Source organism: Pristis pectinata, chromosome 23 (genome assembly GCF_009764475.1).
Source record: "Pristis pectinata isolate sPriPec2 chromosome 23, sPriPec2.1.pri, whole genome shotgun sequence".
NCBI lineage: Eukaryota > Metazoa > Chordata > Chondrichthyes > Rhinopristiformes > Pristidae > Pristis > Pristis pectinata.
In genome coordinates, this window is record NC_067427.1 from 32,600,159 (window position 1) to 32,618,330 (window position 18,172).

The following is an 18,172-nucleotide window of genomic DNA, read 5'->3' on the forward strand; positions in this document are numbered from 1 at the left end:
CATGTTACTTTTTTTTCTTCGGTGCTGGGATGATAGTGGTCTTAAAACAGGTGGGAACCTGAGATTGAAGCAGGGAGAGGTTAAATATGTCTGCAGATACCCCCGCCAGCTGATCAGCACAAGATCTGAGCACTCAGCCAGGGACACCATCTGGGCCAGATACTCTCATGCCCACAACTCCTAACCTGTATGTCTTTGGAATGTGGGAGGAAACCGGAGCACACGGAGGAAACACACGCAGACACATGGGGAGAATGTACAAACTCCTTACAGAGTGGCAGGAACTGAACCCGGGTTGGTAATCCAGTAAATTATAGGCTGCTTAGCCATGCATCATGGTAGGGAAATTATTGGAGAGATTCTTGGGCATAATTTACTTTTGGGAAAGCATGGACTTATTAGGGATAGTCAGCATGGCTTTGTGCTGGGGTGGTCCTGTCTCTCAAATTTGATTGTTTTTTGAGGAGTTGATTAAAATGATTGATGCATTAGGACAGTGGATGTTGCCTACATGGACTTCAGTAAAGCATTTGACAAGGTCCCTCACGATAGGCTGGTTCTAGAAGACTAAGGCTGTGGGATCCATTGTGAGTTGATAAGTTGGATACAAAATTGGCTTGGTCATAGATGACAGAGTAATGGTGGAGGGGTGTTTTTCTGATTGGACATCTGTGACTTGTGTTCTGCAAAGATCAGTGCTGGAATCAGTGTTGTTTGTAATATATATAAATAAATAATAGTAAGATTTCAAATGACACAAAACTTGGAGTTGTGGATAGTGAGGAAGGTTGTCAAAGGATACAGCAGGATAGAGATCAGTGGAAATTTGGGCAGAGAAGTGGCAGATGGAGTTTAATCTGGACAAGTATGAGCTGATGCATTTTGCAAGGTCAAATGCAAGAGGAAAGTATATAGTAAATGGCAGGACTCTTGGGAGCATTCATGTTCAAAGGGTTCTTGGGGTGCAAGTTCATAGCTCCCTGAAAGTTGTAGCAAAAGTAGATAGTGGTAAAGAAGCCATATGGTATGCTTGCCTTTATCGGTTGGGACATTGAGTATAAAAGTTGGAAAGTCGTGTTGCAGCTTTATAAAACTTTGCTCAGACCACATTTGGAGTAATGTTTGCAGTTCTGGTTGCCACACTTCTGGAATGATGTGGAGGCTTTGGAGAGGGTTCAGAAGAGGTTCACCAGAGTATTGCTTGGATAGGAATGTATTCACTATTAGGGGAGGTTAGACAAACTTGAATTGTTTTCTCTGGAATATCAGAGACTAAGGGGCAACATGATAAAAATATAAATGGGAGGCATAGATAATGTAGGATAGTCTTTTTTCCAGGGTGGAATTGTCAAATAACAGAGGACCTAGGTATAAGGTGAGAGGGGGAAAAGTTCAAAGAAGGCAAGATTATTTTATATACAGAGCGGTAGGTGCCTTTAGCATGCTGCCATGGCAGGAGGTAGAAGCAGATACACTAACACACTCATTTCTGGGTGGACTTTTTGTGGTTTAACATGTCATGGATGTAATGTCATCAGTCTTAACATACTATCATAGGGGAATGGTGGGGGCCTGATGGGATGCGCAGTCAGGATCGGGAACACTGGTGGTTTTTGTGAGTAGAAATTTTATTCATTTACTACAGTCCATCAAATAATACATTACAAATTCCAACAAATTTACAGATTACAACATGTAAGAGATGGTGGTCTGGATGTCCTCCGTTGTTCTCTGTTCTCAAGTACTAATCAATCCATAAGCATCTGCAAGACATCTTTTGTCAGTCTGATGGTGAAGCTGCAGATGTGCTTTGCTAATGATGTAAATCTTTTGATCTTCAGGCTGCCATTTTCTCTTACCCAAAGTCCTCTGGCTCCGATGACAAATCCAAAGAACTTTATCTTGTCACCTTTCTTGAGGTTCCTATATTTGTTTTAATATGTGTTGGTATTTGTTCATCTTTTCTTGCTACGCCTTCTGTATGGACATGGTTGTTGTCATATTTGATCATCATGTTGACCACTGCTCCTTTGCTGATTTTAACGGGGATGAGGTCTGGTTTCCACAGGGCTCTATCCTCTGACCAAAGGTTTTAGCTCGATGTATGACGTCCATCAGTATTGGCTGGCCTTTTCTTTCAAACAGTCCTCAATCTTGTTATGGCACTTGATTCACGCCTCTTTCATGACTTGCCCCTGTAACCGCATAAAATGGTACACCTGCCCCTACACCTTCCTCGCCCCCATTCAGGGCCCTAAACAGCCCTTCCAAGTGAGGTAGTCTTTCACATATGAATCCTGCGATGTTATTTATTGCATCCAGTGCTCCATTGCAGCCTCCTCTACATTGGTGAGAATGGATGCAGATCAGGGAACCACTTTGTCAAGCACCTTTGTTCTGTCTGCCATGTCAGCTGGGATCTCCAAGTGGCCAGCCATTTGATTTCTACATCCTGTTCCCGCACTGACATGTCTGTCCACGACCACCTCCACTGCCAGGTCAAGGCTAAACGCAAATTAGTGGAATAGCACCTCATATTCTGCCTGGGCAGTGTCCAACCTGATGGCATGAACATTGAATTCTTAAACTTCCAGTAACCACTTCCCCCTGTAGCTTTTTCCCTTTTTTCTCTCCTCCTGATCCAGCTGGCCCCGATCACTCTACCTGTTGCCCCTCCCCGGGGATAGAGGGATACAGACCATGTGCAGGCAGATGGATTAGTTTAGATTGGCATCATGGTTGCCGCAGATGTGGTGGACCGAAGGGCCTGTTCCTGTGCTGTACTGTTCTATGTACACCAGTTCACTGTTATCTTCAAAAATGTTTATTATTTGAAACTTTGTCAGATGATTGTATGTCTTGGTATGTGTATTTTGGATACTTCAATTCCTCAAGTATATTTTTTTTCCTGAATTTTGGATGATGGTCTGGAAATCAGAATCAGGTTTATTATCACTGACATATGTTGTGAAATTTGTTGTTTTATGGCAGCAATACAGTGCTAGACAAAAAATTACTGTAAGTTACAGAAATAAATAAATAATGCAAAAGAGGAATAATGAGGTAGTGTTCATAGACCATTCAGAAATCTGATGGTGGAGGGGAAGAAACTGTTCCTGAAATGTTAAGTGTAGGTCTTCAGGCTCCTGTACCTCCACCCCGATGATAGTAATGTGAAGAGGGCATGTCCTGGATGGTGAGGGTCCTTAATGATGGATGCCGCTTTTTTGAGGCGCCGCCTCTTGATGTCCTCGATGGCGGGGAGGGTTGTGCCTGTGATAGAGCTGGCTGAGTCTACAATCCTCTGCAGCCTCTTTTGATTTTGCGCATTGGAGCCTCCATACCAGGCCCTGATGCATCCAATCAGAATGCCCTCCACCGTACATCTGTAGAAATTTGCAAGAGTCTTCTGTGACATACGAAATCTTCTCAAATTACTGATGAAGTAGAGCCGCTGGCGTGCCTTCTTCATGATTGCATCAATGTGTTGGGCCCAAGATAGATCCTCTGAGATGTTGACACCCAGGAAAATTTGAAATTGCTCACCCTTTCCTTCGCTGACCCCTCAGTGAATACTGGTGTGTGTTCTCCTGACCTCCCCTTCCTGAAGTCCACAATTAATTTCTTGGTCTTTCTGACGTTGAGTTCGAGGTTGTTGTTGTGACACCACTCAACCAGCCAATCTTTCTCACTCCTGTATGTCTCCTCATCGCCATCTGAGATTTTACCAACAACAGTGAGGCGAATTTATAGATGGCTCTTGAGCTGTGCCAAGCCTCGGTCATGAGTGTAGAGAGAGTAGAGCAGTGGGCTAAGGATGCATCATTGAGGTGCACCTGTGTTGTTTGTCAGCGAGGAGGAGATGTTACTACGATCCGCACTGACCTGGTCTCCCAATAAGGAACTCGGGGATCCAGCTACAGAGGAAGAAGCACCAATTAGGCAAAATTGTTATCCATCAAACTTGGTTTTTCCTACAGCAAAAGTTACTCATTTATCAAACCTGTAACATTAAAATTACATGCAAGTTTCAAAGTTTTTCTAGGCTTCTGTAGTTAGGATTTATAGAAATGATTATACTTAAATCTGATATTTCTTGTCACAATCTTGCTACAGACTCTTGTCCTATAGGCATAATCATAGCTTTTTTTTAGTTTGAGCTTGCCAAGCTGTCATTCAAAGCTATCAGCTTGATTTACAAACTTCCTCCTTTGATATTGGGGTCAAAACTACAGTGCTTGCTTATTGAACATTCTGTCGATAAGGAATTACATTGTACTTATGGTGCAAGTATCTCTAGGAGGGGTTGGTGGAATTGTACAAACTTGAGATGGCTGTTTTTGAGTTAAGTAATTTCTCCAAGAGTAGTTTTGCTTGTGAATTGAATCAAATTTAACTGCAACATTTTTAGTATTAGATCAAGATTTTGAAGGCCATTGGTTCAAAAGAAATTTTAATGTCAATAGTTATTGGTTGCTTGGTGCAGGATTTATTACGCCATTGCCTGGACCCTTCCTGTCTCTGTATTATCCTCTAATCAGGTGAGGTTCTCCCGTTTTTGTCTCTTGTTGGCCTCCAGCATAATCACTCCATTGTTTGAAGCCATGATTTAATCTGGCTTGGCCACAAGCATTCAAGTTCCTCTTGAAACTTCCCCAAACCTCCATCTGTTTTTACATTCCCTTAAAATCTGCCTCTTTCATCTATCCTTTATGGCTTGGTTTCATATTTAGTTTCAAGTGTTCTGATGCATTGCCTTATGATGTGCTATGTAACTTTGTTTTTTAGTGTTGTTGGCTTTATTATGGTATAATTTATCAATTTCCAAATCTATCAGTAATATTTTGAATGGATTTTGTATACCTCATCTGGGTGGGTGTGTATAATTTCTGCTGTTTTCAATAAAATGCTGTGTTGTTTGTGGATACCACATTTCACACGGGCTTGTCTAACGTATTTATTTTGAAATGTTGCTTTGAAGTAACCATATCCAGATTTTCATCACTTCAGCTTGAGCTGCATTTCAAGACTGAATATCATGCTTCTATCTGGTCTTTCTTTATTCTTTGACATCAAGTCAAGTGATATAAGATAATTCATAACCGAAGACCTGAACAGGAGGTCTAATTATTTGTACATAAAGTTCTGAAGCTCCTCAGTTTTGGCCACAAAGGGTGCTGAACCATGGCAGAAACCAAGTGAATCAGTGTTGAAAAACTAGGACCTCATCCTGCAATGTTTGATTACAGCATATGAAACTCTCACTGGATATGACCATAGCAAGAAACTGTTCTGCTATACCAAGATTATCAGCACAGCTCCATTGCTTAATTGTTGTATGTGGGAAGCTTGAACACAACGTAAGAGCAGGAGTAGCCCATGGCTGGTCTGTACTGGGCTCAACTCCTCTGTGCCTGGTATCCCATAGCCCTCAATTCCTGATCTTTCAAAAGTTTATCTATCTCCACTTGAAATACTTCTTATGATCTAGACTCAACAACCTTTCGGGATAGAGAATTTTAGAGGTTCTCCATCCTCTGCAAAAAGAAATTTCCATGCATCTCCACTTTAAGTGACTGGCTCCATGTCTTGCAACCATGTCCCCTAGTCCGAGACTCTTCCACTAGTGAACACAGGTCAACGTCTACCCTGCCATTCCCTTTTGGGATCTTGGGTGTCTTGACAAGGTCACTCACTCTTTGAAACTCCAAAAAAAAAACATAGACCTGGCGTCTTGATAGGACAATCCTATCGTCCCAGGAATTAGCCTGGTGAACCTCTTATGGACTGTCTCCAATGCCACTATATCCTTTTTTTTTGGGAAAGAGACCAAAACTCAGCACAGTACTCCTAGCTGAGGCCTCACCAACACCCTTTACTGTTATAACACAATTTCATTATTTCTAAACTCCAGTTCCTTTGTGATAAAGGTCAATATGCCATTTGCCCCCTTAGCTACTTACTACACTTGCCTGCTAACTTTTTGTGATTCATTGAGTAGAACACTTAGATCCATCTGTACTTCATTTGCAGTCTATCTCCATTTCGGTATTAATCTGCCTTTTGATTCTTCCTGCCCAAGAGCATGACTTTGCATTTTCCCACATTAAACTGCATTTACCATGTTTTTTGCCCAATCAGTCTATCTACATCCTGCTGCAGGGTCACAATGTCCTCATGCACTTCCCTCTATTTTTGTGTCATCAGTAAACTTGAATACTTTGTTTCCCCCTCCTCTAGTTCATTAATATAAATAGTAAATAAACGAGAGCCAAAAACTGATCCCTAGTTACATCCTTCTAACCTGAAAAAGACCTGTTTATTCCAACTCTGTTTTGTCCATAATAGACTGGTTTCACTGCACTTCCTCCAATACCATAAGCTCTTAATTTATGGACCAACCTGTTATGCGGTACCTTGTCAAATAACTTCTGGAAACCTAAATACACTACATCTATAGGTTCCTGTCAATCGTCTCTTGCTTTTACTTAAAGAATTCAAGCAAATTTGTCAAACGTGATTTGCCTTTCACAAAACCATGTTGACTAGGTTTGATTATATTCAGCTTTCTTAAATGATAAGTAGTTTATGGACTCTATTATGTTGTCATTAAAAAAAACATTAAACTAACTGGCCTATAGTTCCCCACTTTTTGTCTTCCCTTTTTGAACAAGGGAGGTATGTTTGCGTGTTTTCCAATCTTCGGTAGCCTCCCAGAATTAACTGAATTTTTGAGAAATTTCAGCCAATGGATCCACTATCTTTGCAGCAGCTTCCTTGAGTTCTGGCCATTGGGTCCTAGCAACTTTTCTCCCTTTAGTCTTGTTTTCTCTCTTGCTAAGCCTTTGTTCCTTGTGATTGGGATTTTTACAAGTTCTTCCATGTTACTTGAAATTAGCCTACCTTTGGGATATTTGCAGTGTCCTCTATGGTGAAAACTGATGCAGACTATTATTTTTCATTGAGTACTTTCAGTACTTCTATGTGATACATTTTCTACTTAGAATGGTGTGTGACTTTGATTCATAGAGACATACAGTACGGAAACAGGCCCTTCAGCCCAACTGGTCCACACCGACCAAGATGCCCATCCAAGTTAGTCCCATTTGCCCATGTTTGGCCCAATCCTTTAAACCTTTCCTTTCCATGTACCTGTCCAACTATCTTTTAGAAGTTGTTATTGTACCTGCCTAAACCACTTCCTCTGGCAGCTCACTCCATATACTTGCCATTCTCTGCATAAAAATAAAAAGTTGCCCCTCAGGTTCCTATTAAATCTCTCCCCCTCACCTTAAACCTATGCCCTCTAGTTCTCAGTCCTGGGAAAAAGACAGTGTGCGTTTACCCTTATGATTTTATACACCTCTATAAGATCACCCCTCAGTATTCTATGCTTCAAGGAAAAAAGTACTAGCCTATCCAATCTTTCCCTATAACTCAGTACTTCAAGTGCTGGCAACATCCTTGTAAAATTTTTCTGCACCATTTCCACTTTAACATCTTTCCTATAGCAGGGTGACCAAAACTGAACACAATACTCCAAGTACAAGAGAGAGTGTTTGCTAATGATGCTGTTTACAGATGCCCACTGTCCTTGACCACCTCAATCTGATCTGACTACAGAATTCACTAATAAAAATAGAAAATTTGGGAAACAAAGTTGGGCAGCATCTGTGAAAAGATAAAAGAAACAGTTAATATTTCAGGTTGTAGATCTTTCAGATTTCCAGCATCTTCAGTTTTGTTTTGTATTTTCTTTCACTGGCTTCATTAATTTCAGATGGTAATGACATTGTATGTTAAGAGAATGTTGTTGAACTCTTTTTGGAGATTACCATTGACTGACACACAAATCTTAATGTGGTTGTGTCATATCCATTGTTGTAAAAGCATCTCTCCTTTTTGATATTGGTGAAGAGCGTGTCTAGTTATTCTGTTCAGTGGTAATAAATGATATTCTGTGTTGAGATGATGGAAACTTGTCAATATCTTGTATTTCAGTTGAGCCACTTTTCGACAAGGTAGAATCTCTGTCTGTATTTTCCACTGTCTGGAGTAGAAAGTATGTGACTCCTTCAGGATATGTATGAGAATTATATTGTGCATCCTTGAGCAGAGACAAGTACTATCTCTGTTGCTACTACCAGACTATCCCCTATCTTGATGTTGACAGTTGAAATTATGGTTGTCTTGTATCTGTTAACTTGGGCAGCACTCCATTTTATTGCACCCTGAGAGATGTTATGTCATCCAGAATGAAGAGCAGATGTGCCATTAACATAATACTCCATTGGGGCCCTGACTTATTGATCAGCATTGTCATTTGTCAGTTTTGCTTCTTGCATACTTACTGAAATTTCAAATACTAATTGTAGCAAGAAGTTTTATGTCCATTTGGCTTCATGCCTTGGCCATAATTTCAAGATAATTATAATGGTCCACAACTCAAACTAAAAGGTAGGCCAATAAATTGTAATACACTACTTCATGCAAAAATCATCACTGGGTAATATGAATCACAAGTGTCTTAAATGATGATCAATACCTTGCATTGATGAAAATTGGCATTAGTCAAATGACAACAATATTTTGATCAGATTTGAAAATACAGGTGACCTTTGCGTCACTTATGGAAATTCCCCCTTACGGAATTCACAAATCACTACCCTAAAATTTGAGATATGGAATAAAATTCGTTTTTACGGAATTTATGTGGGGGGAAAAGTAAACACAAAATGCAGAAGAAACATTTTTGTTTATTTTTAGTCACTCAATACTGTGAAGCAATAAGATTTCCCAATGTAACTGATGTAACTGCGCTGTGTAATGAATTGATCTGTACAATCAGTATGCAAGACAAGTTTTTCACTGTGCCTCGGTACAAGTGACAATAATAAACCAATACCAATTTGAATATGATGTCACAGTGTCAATTAGGTTTGGCTTTGTCGCTCCTTTGCCACGCCCTCTCCAGTCCAAGGACATTTTGCTGTTGTGCACTTCATCTGCGATCCATTTTCTCTGACGCATTGCATTGTGGGGAGTGCAGTAGCCGTGGCCAGCTCTTTAAAATAATTCCTAGGCCTTTATTCCACCTCCACTAAATCACCGTGCTATAACCCATTACTCATTGAAATCTTTCTACATCACCTTTCTTCCATGAACCCGAATCCTCAAATCCCATCCGTTTCCCTGATACCCCCCACTTGCTAAACCCTTTCCTAATCCACAAGCCTGTGTGTCAGAGAAAATACCTTACAAATGAAGAATGCGGCAGTGCTGCACTCTGAAACATCAGAGTGCCGTGGCAAAGGAGGAACTCGGCTGTGAATGCCAGCCCTTCAGTGCTCTAATCTCTTATCCAACTTTTGTTACCCAAAGGTATTGAGTGACTAAAAGTAAAAATTGTCAAAATTTGTTTCTTTTGCACAAGTCTTGTATGTCTCCTGAATCTAAAAGTTGGCATCGGCTGTTAAATAATGGCGCTGGGTCTCTTTGGCATTGCTGATGAAATGGCTCAACATGAGGAAAAACATCCTGTAGGAATCAATCTCTGCTTATAACATGCGATTCAATGGGAAAAGGGGATTTGTGTTACAGAAGATCATGATCTGGATGGTTATCTTGGAATGTAACCCTCTGTGATGCAAGGGCCGCTAGTGGACCAAAATTATAAGTAGGGAAGGAGATGTGAGATTGTTCCCTGTACTTGCAAACAAGCCAACAAATGAACATGAATCAAAGAAACGGAGATTCTGGAAAACAGAAATAAAAACAGAAAATGCTAGAAAAACTGAGCAGCTCAGGCAGCATCTATGGGAAGAGAAATAGTTTCAGGTTCAACACCTTTCATTAGAACTGAGAAATTGAGAAGTTAGTCTAAGTAGCAGAGATGGTGGGGGAGGGCAATGGAAATTTCAGTGAGCAGGTGAAATGTAGTTGTTAGGGGGCAATTAGCTGGGGGTAATGAGCTGCTAATGTTGTGGACTAGGTATGACGCATAGTCTTGCCTACTGGGACAAACCCAACAGACTAGAATACGCAAATGAAAGGAAGAGGAAGAGAGGGATGGCAGGCAAAAAAGGCCAGTCCTGATACAGACAAGGAAAGAAAATTATCTAATGTTGGACAATTTGATAAAGGATTTTAGAAACTGCAATGTGCCGAGAAGGAAGATGAGGTGATGTTCCTAGACTTTGTTCCTAGTTTCAAGTCTAATACTAGAGAGCGTGCATTTGAGGTGAGAGGGGGTAAATTCAAATGAGATGGGCAGAGCAAGTTTTTTTTTAACACAGAGCGGTGGGTGCCTGGAATGCGCTGCCGGGGTGGTGGTGGAGGCAAATGCAATTTAAGAGGCTCTTGGGGAGGAACATGGATAGGCAGAAAATGGAGAGATATGGACAAAGGGGATTAGTTTCATGAGGTATTTTATTATTAGTTTAATAAGTTTGGCACAACATTGTGGGCTGAAGGGCCTGTTGCTGTTCTTAACTGTTCTATGTATGTGGAAAAGTTACTTTTTCCTAATGGACTAACTTAGGCTCAGAATGATGTGTGCTGATCTAACTGTAAGAAAGTGAAAGAGAGAAAATAGAACTGATTCCTGGAGCTTAAACTTGTATTGAAATTTGCCAGACTGTCTGGTCGATGGAAAGAGGAAATTTGATAGTTTGCACAGTCATTGGCCAAAGAGTACAGTGGTAATTGCTCTTGAAGGCATAAAAGTCTGTGTATGTTACTCTAATTACCTTCCTGTAGCATACTCAACTGGTAATCCAATTTTTTTTAATGCGTGCCTGTCAGTTCTAGGTCATAGCTTGGACCTAAGACGCTTGCTCTAAATTAAAATCAGTTTGCTAGTGTTTTGAGTATAGACCCTTCATTAGGCTAGAAAAAGGAAATTGATGATAAACATCAAATTATTCACTACCTACTGTATTGAGAATTCATTTTTTCTTTAAAATTGCTTCACTTTCTTTTGTACAGGCGACCCTTTGTTACTGGGGCGGGGGGGGGGGTGGGGAGGGAGGGGTGCAGGGTGGAAGTGTTGCATTCCTAGAAAATGGTCCATATCGTGACTTTCCTTAACGTGAAGCCACTTCATATCTGTGCATGCATCAAGAAATGCAAGTTGTAGAAAATAAATTTTTATTTATTTACTTCCTTTTCACAAATTCTGTGAGTGAATTTTATGCAGTATCTTAGACTTCTGGGTTGTGAGGGCAAATTTCCATTACCCGAATGGCTGTAATGTTGGGGGTCCCCTGTACACAGAAAACTTGTATCTCTTCACTAGGCTGAATCTAAGGATTGAAGAATAAAAGCCATAAGTACCAGAAGCTTTTCAGTTCAATTTGCATCCCGTAAAAGAATATGGATTAGTAACATTACAGACCCCCGACTGGGCTTCACAGCACATTTTTCATCTCGTTTAATTAAGCGTTTTTAAACTGATCTGTATTTTCTTTCTTTTTGGTCTTGCTCTGCACCTTTTGCAGGGTGAGACATGAAACTTTAATGTGTGACTTGGAAGGGAGTAGATGTGGCTGTATCATATGTGCCTGCCACCCTATTCATTGTGGTTAGAAGTTGTGGATTTGGAAAACTCCATTGAAGAGCCTTGATGTTGCTGCAGTGCCTCCTGTAGGTAGTGCATTTTGCAACCACAGTGTACTGGTGGTGTATATTAAGCTGCAGTAAAGTTTGGAGCTATTCTTTTTGAACAGGCTGTGTTAAAGCAGAAGTTTAATGATTGATTACTGGCACATTTTATTTTGCAAGTCTTCTTTCTTGGACTCTTCTGCTTCTCCCTGTTTAATTCCATGCTATTTTGTGTGTTTTTTTTATTTAAAAAAAATGACACTTTAATGAGAGATTTGTTCTTTGCATTCCAATTCATTTTAATTTTTCAGATCAATTTTGGCTCAAAAGTGCTGGACCAATATTCCTTTATACTGGAAATGAGGGTGATATATGGGACTTTGCCAATAGCTCCAGGTTCATCACTGAACTAGCGACAGAGCAGCAGGCTTTGGTCATTTTTGCTGAACATGTAAGTTTTCTCCTAACCTTGTTCCTTAAATGTAATTTAGAAATATTTTCATGTTTTCAATTGATGAGATTAACAAGAATAATTGTTAAGTATAACTATTGAATGTTAACTATCCATGCTCACTGTAGTAATTCAATACTGGTTTTAGTAATATTTTCTTACCCACTGTGTCCTCTCTTCCCTTTTTGCTACCAGCAAGTATGTAACTTAATTTTGCTACATAACCAGGCCTACTTAACATGAGTTATGTGCACGATTTGGCTGCTTCTCTGCACCCAGCCTCGTCACTTATTTCCATTTTTTCCTCTAGCTTGCCTCTTATTTTTCTTTCTCCTTTGTTACTGTTATGACTCCAGTTTTTTCCTCTCATGGTTACACTGCCTTCCTTCAACCTTCTTTCTCCTTTCGGTAGTCCTGACCTTCCTACTTTCCTTCAGTCTCAAATTTGACTTGCTTTGATTAGTTTTACTGTTTCTCTTTTTTGAACCATTTCAAGGACTTATGACATATATTGCTGCTTCCATGTGAGGAGCAACTCAATCTATCCCATTCTATTTAGTTGCCAACCTTCCTGTCAAAGACATACACAGTGGCTGCCCTTTCTTGCCTACTTCTGCTCCCATTCACCCTTACCAATGCTGAATCTGTGGAATTTGGTGCTGGATCAGCTATCAATGCAGCTCCTTGCATCTATTTCCATTCATTTGTGAAAAAAAATTGTCGCCATCCATGTGCTCATTATGAATTATAGCGTCAATAACAAGGCCTTGACAGAAACTTGGCTGAGTTGTGATAACAGCTTTCCCTTAAATGAAGCCTCTCTACCTGGCTAAATCTTGCACCACTCTCCCTGTCCAGACCATCAGGTTCATCACCAAATCATTGTTCTGTCTCCATACCTTCTGGGACTTTTTGCTCCTTTAAAAATCTCACCATGTTGTACCTCTTTTGTCTGTTGTTTAAAATCCTAGTTCTATACCATTAATCCAGGTATCCATGGTTTATATTTTATCTGGATGAATTCACTACTCTTCTCCTGAAGTGTTTATCATTATTATCACTTTTTTTTTTATTTTGACCATCAACTAAGCTCAGGCTCTATGCACTGAGTTCATGGTCCTGTGTTTTCTTAGTCACTACTTCCCCCACCCATATTCATAACTTTGCAATTTCACAAGGCCTCACTACTCATCAATTGGACTTTCGATGATCGCTTTTTTGATTTGAGCTCTGCTTGTATCCCACTGCCCCCACCCAACTTTGTTTCTTCTTGTGTTTGCTCCTGAGGAAAAAAAATCCCAGTTCACTTGCAACCTGTTGTCTGTCTACTTATATCATCAGCCATTCACCACATTGTTTCCATAGCTACCAATTTCCTGAACAACACCCTTCCCTCTACTTTTTGCTGGACTTGCCATTAAAACCAGTGTTAATAATTTCTTTCTCATATCTAAGGACATAGGCAGACAGCTAACTTAGTCATTCATTTCCAAAATTGTATCTCACCCAGATGAATTCATTACTCTCCTCCGTAAAGCATCATGCATCACTTGACTTATCTTTGATTTCAACCACTATTCAAGCTTGTGCTCTGTCCAGAAAGCATTATTGGGTTCTGTTCACCATTGTCAGAACTGCCCATGTTCTATGTTTATCCAGAATGTTGGGATATACTCTGACTGCCTTTCTCTGCTGCATGCTCCATTTTTAAAGCCTACATCATTCCTCTTACCTAATCTTCTCCAATGTGCAAGCAAGTTATGGACTTTGACACTAAGATAAAGAGCATTTAATCTCCTGTCAATGCTACTTGACTCCCTGCCATTACAGCAATGATTTCATAACTGTGGAATGCTTTGGGTAAATCCTGAGATGGAGAAAGATGCTATGTAAGCAAAAGTCTGTTCTATTCCAAACCAAACTTGCTCGGTTCCCTTTCTGTCCTACCATTGAACTTGTATCTCATTTCTTGCCGCCTTAGCTTAGCTTGGCTAATATTGTTAATGATTCTCTTCAAGTACTCTCACACTCATCCAAATCTGTTGTCATCATCAACTCTCGCATTGAAAATACAATCTTTGAATCACCTTTTTCTTCATACAAACCACCACCTCTTTCCTTCTGAATTCCCACCCTCCCCAACTCGTTCCCAGGTTTACATGTTTGAATCTTCCAAAAAGGCTCTCGTCTTTTCACGAACTGCATTCTCTGTGACTTTGACAATCTTAAACTATCTCCTTGTTTTCAACCTGTAACTAGCCTTTGACATGATGATGACACCATCCTCCCACAAATCCACTCTCTTATCGCCCAGCTGAATGGGAGTGCACTCCACCTTGTTCCATTCTGAGCACTTCAGTAAAAGTCAGAGAATCACTGCCATGGTTCCTCTTTCCGTTTGTCACCTATTGCATTGGCTCCTATTTCCCATTGGTGTGTGGCCCATTGAACTGTTGTACCTTTGCCATCTTGAAATGGAGTATTAGTACACATCTATGTTGCTTGCACATGCCATTCTTTGGAACACTCTAGTATCTCTAAAACTGTCTGTTTGTTGTTCCAAATCCAGAATTTAAAATGTATAAACTTCTTCCAAGTAAATATTGGGAAGAATAAAGCCATTGTCTTTGGTCACAAGCCCTGTCCCCAAGCCACAATTTCTCCTGTTTCCCAGTTTTCCCTTTCTTCATGAGTGTATTTGTGTGTGTGTACGTACAGTATATGTCTATAAATAAATGTGTTACCTATTATATGATTGACTTCCTCTGCATCTAATCAATTTTCACAGTGTACTGCAAAAGTGATTGAAATATGTATAAAATAAATTTAATAACTTCCCCCAACTTTGACTCTTGGTCTCCTGTATGCTAGGACATTAAAACTAGGTTACAAGAGGGTTACTGCAATTGGTTTCCAGATCTTATAGTTAATAAAGGGGGAAATGACAGTTTGTTTTCTGGTCTTGATCACCATCCAACGAGTATCTTGTACTACAAAGTAAGTGTTTTGTGATCTAATGATTGTATTAGGTTTAGTTACAACGCCTGTCATAGTTGTCTAGGCTCAAACCTGCCAATTGTGGTTCAGTGAAAGCTGGCTTGTCTGGTAAGTAGGTTGAAGATTGAAGTTCTACTCAGATTTGAGAAAGTAATCTAGACTGATACTATATCAAACTGTTCAACTTTTTTTGCTTAATATTATCTCTGAGCCAATATCACAAAAACTGATTTTCATTTTTTGTGGAATCATCCTTTATCCAAATTTGCAGTTTCATTCTCCTTCATTATAACGGTGACACTGCTTCAAAATATCTTGAGGATGAAACACATTTTGGAATACTGCAGCATAGCTAAAGTTGTTCCTTTATTTTAAGAAGGATAGCAGGGATAAGCCAGATAACCACCGGCCAGTGAGCCTTGCGTCAGTGGTAGAGACATTATGGGGAAAATTCTAAGGGATAGGATTTGTATATATTTGGAAAGGCAGGGTGTGATCAGGGATAGTCTGTAGGGCTTTGTGTGGAGGAAATCCTAGCTCACCAATTTGAGTTTTTTGAGGAGTTAACTAAGAAAACTGATGAAGGCAGAATGGTAGATGTTGTCTATATGAACTTCAGTAAGGTATTTGACAAGATCCTGTATGGTAGTGTAAAAGTAACTGAGAATGTAAGGGTTAATGTTGTTCAGCTCATTATGTCCAGTTGTCTTGTAGAAGTAATAAGCAGTTATCCTTGGAGTCTGGAGCTCTCTGTGACTTCAGATTGTAACATGATGAACTGCTGCTGGGTTACAAAGTGTTTAAAGATAAGAAAATAATGGATGATGAGGCAAAGAATAAATCATTCCAATTAAGAAAAAAATAAATCTTTCGTATTGTTTGGTATGTGGAACTTAGCACGTAGGCTTCTTTGTTTTAAGTATAAAAGAGAGACCCTGAGATGTGAATCTTCGAGTATCAATACAGAGCTAGGGTTACACTGTTTACTCTTTCTCTGTATCCCTCATTCCCGCTAACATTAAAAATCATAAAGCATTAATCGTAAGTTCTTGGTTCTGCAGTTGTCTGATTTATTACAGAGTGCGGGTCCACTTTTACAGTAGGGTTGTCCAGAAAGTCAAGGCATATGGGATCTAAGGTGATCTGGTAAATTGGATTCAAAATTGGCTTGGTGACAGGAGGCAGAGGGTAGTAGTGGATAGATGTTTCTCTGATTGGAAGTCTGTGACTAGTGATGTACCACAACAATCAGTGCTGGGACTTATATATATACACACACACAATTTAGATGTGAATGTAGGAGGTATGCTTAAGTCTGTGAATAGCGAGGAAGGTTATCTCTAAGGCTATAGTAGGATATCAATCAGATTTAATGTTGGGCGGAACGCTGGCAGATGGAATTTAATCCTGGAAAATGCGAGGTGATGCATTTTGAGAAGTTAAGTAGGGGTAGGACAAATACAGTAAATGGAAGGGTGCTAAGGAATGTTGATGAACAGAGGGACTTTGGGGTTCAAGTTCATATTTCCGTGAGAGTAGCAATATAAGTAGATGGGGCGGTGAAGAAGGTATGTGGCATGCTTGCCTTCATAAGTCAGAGCATAGAATATAGAAGTTGGGACGTTATACTTTATCAACTACCGATTACACAGTACTTGGAGTATTGTATTCAGTTCTGGTCGCCATGGAAGGATGTGTTGTGCTGGAGAGAATGCACCGGAGATTCACCAAGATATGGCTTGAATTGGAGGACTTTAGTTATTGGGAGAGAGTGAATAGGCTGGGTTTGTTTTCTCTGGAGCGAAGGAGGCTGAGCAGTGATCTGATACCAGTGTTTAAATTGATAAGATGCATAGATAGGGTAGATAGTCAAAATCTTTTTCCCATTGTAGGGGTATCAAAAACAAGGGCATAGGTTTAAGGTGAGAGGAAGGAGTTTTAAAAGGGATTTGAGAGGAAGGTTTTTACTGATATTATCAAGAGGTGGTGGTGGTGGAATCAGGTATAATCACTACATTTAAGAGACATTTAGGTAAATCCACAAGGCATAGAACGATGCAGACCTAGTGCAGGCAAATCAGATTACTGTAGATAAGCAAAAATATCAGCATGGACATAAGTCAGCCAAAGGGCCTGTTTCTGTGCTATGATGCTATAATTTGAGGAAATGGGATAAAGTAAGGTGAAAAGAGAATTGTGTGGAACATTAGAGCAGTCGTGAACCCATAGGGCTGAACAGCCTGTTTCTGCACTACTTAAATTTATTCTAGGAGTTCAAGAGAGAAAAGTACATGTTCTGTTTTCTAAAATCAATAATGAACTTTCTGTAAGTGCACTAATATATGAAAGGTCACACTTCTATATGATGTGAAATAGTACTTAGGGGAATGTTATCTGATGCTGCAAACAAATTACTTAGTACAGAAAAGGAAAATGGAATGTTTCCTGTTGAAAATTTAAAATTAAACACTGCCCTGTGTAATTGTTTTGTTTTATGTTTCATTTCTTAGGGTATGGTATTATTAGCAACATTTATGAATTGCCCTTATGTAGTTGGTAGTAAAGATTTGGAGAGGAAAACTAAGTTTGATTCTGGAGTGACAAAATGTGTAAATTAAACTACAGTTTCTTAATTGAAGTAATATAACTCAATTTACTCTGAACATCATGAATCCATAGTTTACTACTTAAGTCAATATAAATTTATGCAAGATATATTTTATTCAAGTAATAATGACGGATTATATATTTTAAAACCTGTGATGCTTTGTTATTTTCTGTATTAGTGCTTTGAAATTTTCAATGTGGAACTATAAACTGATTTAATGCTTACTTTCGATCTGTGGTTGGTGTAAGGAGAATTGCATTTCCAAGAACTTCAGCAACACTTTCTATCCTTATTCTGCAGCGATACTATGGCAAATCCCTTCCTTTTGGCAAGAAATCGTATGAGAAAATAAACATCGAATTTTTGACGGTGGAACAAGCTGTAGCAGATTATGTTGTACTTGTCACAAGACTGAAAACAGATCTTGACGCTGAAAGCTGTCCTGTGATTGCATTTGGTGGCAGGTATGGTTAATTAAAATTAAAAGTTTTGTTGATATTAGAAAAGCAAAGTTC

General features: G+C 39.6%; 1 protein-coding gene across 2 annotated transcripts in view; it reads left to right on the top strand.

Moving 5' to 3' along the window:
- Window positions 1–18,172, top strand: part of dpp7 (dipeptidyl-peptidase 7) — a 103,516-nt gene that overhangs the window by 10,823 nt on the left and 74,521 nt on the right. For both annotated transcript variants that reach the window (XM_052037057.1, XM_052037058.1), the window contains exons 2-3: window positions 11,913–12,052; window positions 17,958–18,121. In XM_052037057.1, coding sequence (XP_051893017.1) covers window positions 11,913–12,052; window positions 17,958–18,121 — 304 coding nt within the window. The remainder of the gene's footprint in view (window positions 1–11,912; window positions 12,053–17,957; window positions 18,122–18,172) is intronic.